This window comes from Drosophila albomicans, chromosome X, assembly GCF_009650485.2.
Source record: "Drosophila albomicans strain 15112-1751.03 chromosome X, ASM965048v2, whole genome shotgun sequence".
Lineage (NCBI taxonomy): Eukaryota > Metazoa > Arthropoda > Insecta > Diptera > Drosophilidae > Drosophila > Drosophila albomicans.
In genome coordinates this window covers 1,113,455-1,122,647 of record NC_047627.2, presented here as the reverse complement: position 1 = coordinate 1,122,647, position 9,193 = coordinate 1,113,455, and the positions used below count along the sequence as shown (strand labels likewise).

Genomic DNA, 9,193 nt, shown 5'->3' with positions numbered 1-9,193 from the left:
TGAATTAAATGTGGTGCCCTAGACTTAGTAATCGAAATCACAATTTGACAACTGAAAATATAGTAAATGTAATCTGTTATAAGCTACAATAAAAATGGTAAGAAATATTTGATAAACTTGCAAAGTATTATAACGTTTCATTCGCTAGACGAAGCCACTTCAAGTCAATAAAAATCGCTGCATTATTGGCAACTATGGACTAATGAGAAAGATTTCTGTGTTGAGAATTGCTGAGCAAATCCATAGTCAAAGGAAAAATTCAGTGGTAAACAATCCTATTAAAGATTTATACGAGTTCCATGATTTCGATATCGACTGCGAAACGATTCCTCAAAATGATTTCAATATTGATTATGAATGTGAAATAACCCCAAGGATGAACATGGAATTCCCGCTGTGGACTAATTTATCCACCGAAATAAAGAAGACTCCGTTCAAAAAAAGATCATTGCGTAAACTCCTGGACAATGAATGTGTCAATCAAATTTCCATACAGCAGTTGAAAGATCGATTAAGCTCTCCTCACGGAATCAAGCCAGAGAAACGAGGCAGAATAATTAAGGCAAAGGAACTATGCGATCCATCCTATAAAAGTCGGGAGAAGTTAAACGCCAAATTAATTCTCCATAACAACAATCGCCCCAAAAAGAAAGAAAATGAATGTAATCCATCATTCATCTCCAATCTTCAGATTGTGCCCATTGAAGATCTGTTGCCACAATTGGCTCTTTATCTGCCACATCCACGATTTGTGAAACGCATTGAATTCGATTCGCGTCTTTTTGACATCAACTTCATGGCAAACTCAACTCAGAAACTTCGACGATTCCAACAGATATTGCATTCATTTTATTTCGTTGTTTTCATTGGTTTCACATACATCATTCTTGCCACAACCACCGAGATAATTCAGTACGTTGACAACCGGTTGCGATCCGTCACATCGTTTTTCTTTTCCCTACCATAAGCCAATGTTCTCATATATTTTGATAGATGAAACTTTATTTCTTACACAAGTCTTTACAATTAGTAATACCATTAAAAATAAATGAAGAAAAAATGAAATGAAAGAAAGAACAAAACAAATAAAGAAGTCAACAAATAAGGAAATAAAAAATATAGAAATTATTTAAGAAAATAATGAAAGTAAAAAGAAACAAATTGAATACAAAAGAATATTTTTAGGAGAATACATTTAAAGAATTTTGAAACTAACATCCAAATGATTTAACGCTTCTAACAAATTTAAGAAACAAAAGAAAAGTAGTTTAACTATTATTTCATTTCTATTGAATACATTTCCATTAGTTCATTTAGTTTATTTAAACTCCACTTTTTATTGTTATTGATACTAACAAATGAATATTTCAATGATCAAAAGGTATTTAAGACTTATTCTACAGTATTAAGCATAACAATTATAATTGGATTTACTTTTATTGGCCATATTTCAATGATTAACTCAGCAAATTTTTGCTTTTATATTTTATAATATGCTTATAATTTTAAAAAGTTATTTATTTCTGTCGAAACTAAAACTAAATTTAATTCTTTCATTGAATTTTAGATTTTGTTGTAGTGTAATTAATTTAATTCGATCTTATTACAAAAATATTCAATTCAATTTTAATTGAATATAATTTTTTTTCAATTGGAGCTATGACTTTGAAATTATTTCCCTATTTTAAGATAATTGAACGAATTCCTACGAAAAACAAAAATTTAACGAATTTGTATATTTTATCGTTAAACAGAATATATTCCTAAAATCTCGATCTAAAATATTGTGCTAATACAGAGTCATAAAAATAACCATTGCTTATTTGTATACCCGCTACCCATAGGGTAGAAGGGTATTATAACTTTGTGCCGGAAGGAAATGTATGTAACAGGTAGGCTTCTCCGACCCTATACAAGTATGTATGTATATTATAGATCAGCGTCAACAGCCGAGACGATCTAGCCATGTCTGTCCGTCCGTCTGTCCGTATGTGTGTCTGTCCGTCTGTCCGTCCGTCCGTATGAACACCTAGATCTCAGAGACTATAAGAGATAGAGCTATAATTTTTTTTCGACAGCATTGGTTTGCCACGCCCACTTCCGCCCCCGAAAATCAAAAATCGAATAACAATAATAGTAATTTTAAAGTTAGAGCTGCGAATTTTGGCATATACAATAATTCCTGAAAATTTGGTTGCGATCAGATAAAAATTGTGAAAGTTAATTAAGAAATACTTTTGTATGGGCAAAAACGCCTACTTACAAGGGGTCTTAGTTGATTTGGCTGACAATCTGGTATATTGTGCCGCTTATGGTATATTTTGAATGGTGTACTATATCGATATACCAAGCATATCATTTGGTAAATTTTTAGTAATTTTTAAAGTATTTTCAGTATATTTTGAAAATAATACCGCAATATTGTGATTTTATTAAAAATAGGTAGCGGGTATTTCACAGTCGAGCACACTCGACTGTAACTTTCTTACTTGTTGATATTATAATTTATATATTTATTTGTTGTTGAATATACTTTTCTTGTTGTTTAACTTTTTATTTTTATTGAATTTTTCAATTATTTGAATGGTTTCATTAATTGAAGTATTTAACGAATATTAGATTGAAACCGTTTCAAGATCAATGTGCAGGAGTATGCGATTATGATTTAGGATAAAGATTATTAAGATATACTTTATTATGGGACTTGGCTGAAAATCTAGTATGTTTTGCACTCAACGGTATATTTTGAATTTAGCACTGTATCCATATTTTTTAGTATCTTTGTGGTATAGTATATTAATTTTGTATATAATAATAATAATACCGCACAGTTTTGCTTGCATTCGTACTTGTTATTTTTATTAACTGTTTTTTCAGTTATTGATTCAGTATTATTTCAATAGTTTGTTTCATTAAAGTATTTAACGAGTGTCAGATTGAATTTGAAGAAATTAATAACGAAATACTTTTGTCTGTGACTTTAGCTAAAAGTCTGGTATTTTCTGAAAATATACTAAATATAGCCTTCAGTATATTTTAGTATTTTTGTGGCATCTTATTTGAAATATTATAAGAATAATACCGCACTGTTTTGCTTTAATTCAATATGACTCGGGTATCTCACAGTCGAGTACACTCTACTGCAGCTTTCTTAATTGTTTTTTACTATTTTTTCACTAATTGATTCTGTATTATTTCAATAGTTTGTTTCATTAAAGTATTTAACGAGTGTCAGATTGAATTTGAAGAAATTAATAATGAAATACTTTTGTCTGTGACTTTAGCTAAAAATCTGGTATTTTCCGAAAATATACTAAATATAGCCTTCAGTATATTTTAGTATTTTTGTGGCATCTTATTTGAAATATTATAAGAATAATACCGCACAGTTTTGCTTGCATTTGCCATGGGTAACGGGTATCTGACAGTCGAGTACACTCGACTGCAGCTTTCATAATTGTTTTTACTATTTATACCCGCTACCCATAGGGTAGAAGGGTATTATAACTTTGTGCCGACAGGAAATGTATGTAACAGGTAGAAGGAGGCATCTCCGACCCTATAAAGTATATATATTCTTGATCAGCGTCAACAGCCGAGACGATCTAGCCATGTCCGTCTGTCCGTCTGTCCGTATGTGTGTCTGTCCGTCCGTCCGTATGAAACACTGGATCTCAGAGACTATAAGAGATAGAGCTATAATTTTTTTTGACAGCATTTGTTATGTTTGCACGCAGATCAAGTTTGTTTCAAATTTTTGCCACGCCCACTTCCGCCCACACAAATCAAAAAAATCGAATAACAAGCGTAATTTTAAAGCTAAAGCGAATTTTGGTATATACAATAATTACTATAGTAGTTATGATTCCTGAAAATTTGGTTGCGATCAGATAAAAATTGTGGAAGTTATTAAAGAAATACTTTTGTATGGGCAAAAACGCCTATTTACTAGGGGTCTTAGTTGCTTTGGCCGACAATCTGGTATATTGTGTCGTCTATGGTATATTTTGAATGGTGTACTATATCGATATACCAAACATAACATTTGGTATATTCTTATTATTTTTTAGTATATTTGCAGTATATTCGGTATATTTTGAGAATAATACCGCAAAATATATTGCTTTTAATCAAATTGGGTAGCGGGTATCTCACAGTCGAGTACACTCGACTGTAGCTTTCTTACTTGTTTTCATATATTTTTTTTGGTTGTATTATTTCAATAGTTTGTTTCATTGAAGTATTTAACGAGTGTCGGATTGAATTTGAATCCGTTTCAACATCAATGTGCAGGAGTGTGTGATTATGATTTGATTATGATTCACATATCTGTTATGTATATTCGTGAGTGAGTATCGTGGTTACTCAACAGAGAGCGAGAGAGTGTGCAGAGGTGTATGTGGGTGTGTCTGTGTGTGTTTGTCTATTTCTGTTTCTGTTTCTGTTTCTGTGTGCATCCCAGTGGCATGCAACTGCTGTCGGCTGCTGTTGCCACACTGTGGGGGTCGCGTGTGGCAGCACTCGATAACATAATTATCTGTCATAATCAGTAGGCGTTGAAATGTGCAATTTGAAGTGCAATTTAATGTGCACCAACAGCCAAAAACAACAACAACAACAGCCATGAGAGCAGATAGCACAGAAGTGCGTAGAGGGAGGAAAAGGGCAGGGGGAAGGGGGAAGGGGGTGTGTTAGGGTTGCCAGGTTGCGGCGCTGCTTGGGGCGTTGCTTGCCGTCACCATCATCATCATCATCATCATCATCGTCGTCGTCTATTCGCATTCAGTTTGAGCTGCGCGCAAAATTTGCATCAGATTATTGCAATAAACATAATTATGCGCACTGCATATGATTTTTCAATTAAACACATGCAACATGCAACTCCCCAAATGCTTGCAACGCATCGCTGCTGTTGCTGCCACGCGGGTGGTTGACGCTGACGAGGCAAATAAAAAGCCATCCATACACTTATACGGCCTATATATATGTGTATGTGTATGTGTGTGTGTGTGTGTGCGTGTGTGTGGCATGGGTGGCACGGTCGAGGGGCATATTCTGTTGGCATGACCAACCAATTGCTGCTCGTTGCGGGTGTTTGTAATGCATATTTGTTAATTAAGTGTCGTGTGTGACTGTCTCTCTGTGCTGTGTGTGTGTGTGTGTGTGCGAGTGTGTGTGTGTGTGGCTGGTGTGCGCAATTGTAACGGTGCTTAAGTGGAATCAATGGATTGTAATGCACAGATAATCATTTTTAGCAAAAACACAACGCAAAGCCTCTTTCTCCTATCTCCCTCTCTCCCCATCTCTCTCTCTCCCCATCTCTCTCTCTCTACAATCCGTAGCATATGCTGGGCGTTGCCACTCTGCTTGTCAATGACAAATGGCACAGCGTGAAACGGGACAAACAACAGCAGCAATTGCAGCCCGGCAATTGCAAATTGCAATTGCAAATTTCAATTAGACGAGGTGTTGATGCAGAAACTGCAAATTTGTTGTGTATTTGGCATTTCAAGCATATAGAACAAGTATAGCATGTCACCCACCTACCCAACCTCCTCCTCTTTCTCCTCCTCTCACTAGATACTCGATGCGGTATCAACATGAGGGGAAGGTTTTCTACTAGATGCATATTACCACAGCGTATTGCATAGCCTACAACAGAGTCAATAAATACAGAGCAGAGTCCATGATGAAGCATCTAGGATTTAGATATATTTAGTATATACCTATCAATACTACTTTACTTGTACTAGAACGTCTTCTTTTTTAATTATACCCGCTACCCATAGGGTAGAAAGGTGTTATAACTTTGTGCCGGCAGGAAATGTATGTAACAGGTAGAAGGAGGCATCTCCGACCCTATAAAGTATATATATTATAGATCAGCGTCAACAGCCGAGACGATTTTGCCATGTCTGTCTGTCCGTCTGTCCGTATGTGTGTCTGTCCGTCCATCCGTATGAAACACTGGATCTCAGAAACTATAAGAGATAGAGCTATAATTTTTTTTCGACAGCATTTGTTATGTTTGCACGCATATCAAGTTTGTTTCAAATTTTTGCCACGCCCACTTGCGCCCTCGCAAATCAAAAAAATCGAATAACAAGCGTAATTTTAAAGCTAGAGTTACGAATTTTGGTATATACAGTAATAACTATAGTAGTTATGATCCCTGAAAATTTGGTTGCGATCAGATAAAAATTGTTATTAAAGAAATACTTTTGTATGGGCAAAAACGCCTACTTACTAGGGGTCTTAGTTGCTTTGGCTGACAATCTGGTATATTGTGCCGTCTATGGTATATTTTGAATGCGGTACTATGTCGATATACCAAATATACCATTTGGTATATTTTTAGTATTTTTGCAGTACATTCGGTATATTTTGAGAAAATGTCGCAAAATATATTTCTATTTATTAAAAATGGGTAGCGGGTATCTCACAGTCGAGTACACTCGACTGTAGCTTTCTTACTTGTTGTTATTATTTGATTGTCAAAAAACACACACACACACACAAAAGTGATTTAATTTAAATATATATGAACTTATATTTTCGTATCAAACCACACCGTATGGTCAAGTGTGACCATACAACAAAATATAGAATAACTAAAACTTAATACGGTCACGTTTACTATGTTATTTATGATATATACGATATGGACACATTTACAACAGTTACTATACCCACTTATATATATTGGATATTTTGTCTGTAGGACTATATCAATATACCAAATATATCATTTAGTATATGTGCAGTACTGTTGGTAATATATAAAATATATGTATATATTTTAAAGTATTGTAAATACCTCAATATTTTGCTAAAAAAAGAGTAGCTGAGTGGACTCGACTGTAGCTTTCTTACTTCTTATTAATGAATAATGAAGCAAATATATGTACATACATACATATAAGTACATACATACATATGTATATATATATCTTTGATGATTGATTTAAATACAGCACTATGACGATAATTACAAAATAAACCTGTAACTGTAAACTAACGTAACAAATACTTGGCATAAAGAAAAAGTTAAATTTTATTTAAAGAATCATTTTATATACAATCGCGACTTTAGTGCTTTGGTTAACAGTCTATTATATTTTTAATCTATCATATATTTGGTGAGATTCCAAATATAGACTTCGATATATTTTGTTTTTTTTTTTCGATATTAAAGTGGTATATTATTTAAAATGTGTAGATCGTATCTCACAGTCTCCACTGAATCTTTCTTACCTGTTCTTTTTATGCGAATCTAACATTTCAAAGTCAAACATATGACATCAAAAATGATTCAAAAGTCTGAAATAATCGCTTATTGAATGTGCAATGCAATAGTATTATTATTTATTCAGTATTAATCAAGATTCATCAACTATGATTGCGGACTAAAAGAAATGGGTTCTATACCTTTTATCTTGATATTTGCCATAATATGTATTTACTTTATAATGTTTGTAATATTTTAATATTGCAGCAGTCAATTTATTTGCTGTCAATTCAAGAATTAGCTTAAAATTAAATTACATTTTTATTTTACCCAGATTGTCAAATTTATATTGTAATTTGAATTTTTATGATACATAATTTAAAATTTGTATAATTCTGAAATCACTAAAAACAATTAAAAATGAAATGAAAAGCAATTTGAAACATTTCTTGGTCCTTGAAAGCGAAAGCATTTCTTGTATATTTGAGCGATGAAGAAACTGAGAACAAACTAAGTCTACCTTAAGAGACATAAGTACACATATTCAGATATCAGATATATAAAACGCTTGCAGTGTCAAATGGATCCACCCAGAAACAATAGAAATAGAAATAGAAAAGCTGAACTAAAACAACAAAATAACTAATAATAGTAGATAATAAACAAAAAGCAGAAAATAAACGAGTTTCCATTAGGTGAGCGTAACGGAGGCAAGAAGTCCTGTGACGGGCATATCCTTATCGAGGGTGTTCAGCTCGATGAGATAATCGCCCTTGGGAGCATCGTCGGGCAGAAATGTTGTCTCCAGCTCGTACTTATCGATGGTGTAGGTGCCCTTTGGGAAGGGACAACCGCCCTGTTCGGGCAAATCGGATGACTTCTGCAGATAGGGATACGTGTCCTCGTCCTCGTTGACGAACTGGCAGAACGGTTTCTCCACATTCATGACCATCGCACCCTTCTCTTGTGTGGAATCGTCATACATGAAGACTTGCATCGATAGCTAAAATAAATATGTATGTCAATGTATGGTAAATCATGATCGATATCCTGATCTACCATATATAATGATCAGCTTACCTTTTGCTCGTCGCCCATATTCCGTTTGAACTCAAAGGTGCCGGTCAAGGTGAACTTATTTTTGGAGACCTTCTTCATGCGCAAATCGCCCCAATCGACCCATTTCTCATCGTCGTTGATTTTGGGATTCTTTTCGAATGAGTTCAGTTCGACATTGTAGGCTTTCTCCTCGGCAGCCACAGCCACAGTGCATACCAAAAGTATCAACCCAAGACAACCCAAAAGACTACATATACGAGTACGAGTCATACTTGCCGCAACTCCACACTGACAATCTCTCTCGACCCGCTCTCCACTATTTATACTATATACTCGAACATATCATATATGGATGTAGTTCCTCAATTCAGTTTATCTCGCATGCAATATCGTTGTTCTGCATTCCAATTTTACTAACATTGTGTGCACTTGTTGGGCACATTGTAACACATCGATTTGCGAATGTTGTGTAAACAATTTATTACAGATAACTTTTGGATAATGTTATAGAGAATTAACTCACTTTAAATCGGAGGTCATAGCTAATACTACGAATGATGAAAAAGTCTTCAGTTTAAATAAATCTAATGTCATTTCAAATGTATTTTATTTGATTTCACTTTCTTCAAAATTTAAATAATATTTCATAGCTTTGACTTTAAAATGTGTATAATAGAAAGTGTTGTTGAGGTTCTATTTATGTATTATGTATATAATATTATATTATTATTTATTATTAATCGAATATCATAGCTATGCGATATGAAGCATTAGGGATATTAGATTTATTTATCTCTATATTTCATTCTTAAAAGAAAATCTACAGTTGAGTGTGCTCGACTAAAATATACCAAGCACCACAATTGGTATATCGATATAGTACTATATTCGAGAATACTAAAATAT

At 33.8% G+C, this 9,193-nt stretch overlaps 2 protein-coding genes across 2 annotated transcripts; one reads left to right on the top strand and one right to left on the bottom strand.

The window, feature by feature from the left end:
• Positions 1-1,119, top strand: LOC117571812 (uncharacterized). Its single transcript, XM_034254186.2, has 2 exons — positions 1-97; positions 149-1,119. Exons 1-2 carry the CDS (start codon positions 95-97, stop codon positions 965-967), a joined length of 822 nt encoding a protein of 273 aa, XP_034110077.1. The 5' UTR covers positions 1-94; the 3' UTR covers positions 968-1,119.
• Positions 1,120-7,569: 6,450 nt separating this feature from the next.
• Positions 7,570-8,572, bottom strand: LOC117571367 (uncharacterized). The gene is made up of 2 exons (XM_034253482.2): positions 8,309-8,572; positions 7,570-8,231 (listed from the first exon to the last, which is right to left on the bottom strand). Exons 1-2 carry the CDS (start codon positions 8,555-8,557, stop codon positions 7,920-7,922), a joined length of 561 nt encoding a protein of 186 aa, XP_034109373.1. The 5' UTR covers positions 8,558-8,572; the 3' UTR covers positions 7,570-7,919.
• Positions 8,573-9,193: the final 621 nt, after the last annotated feature.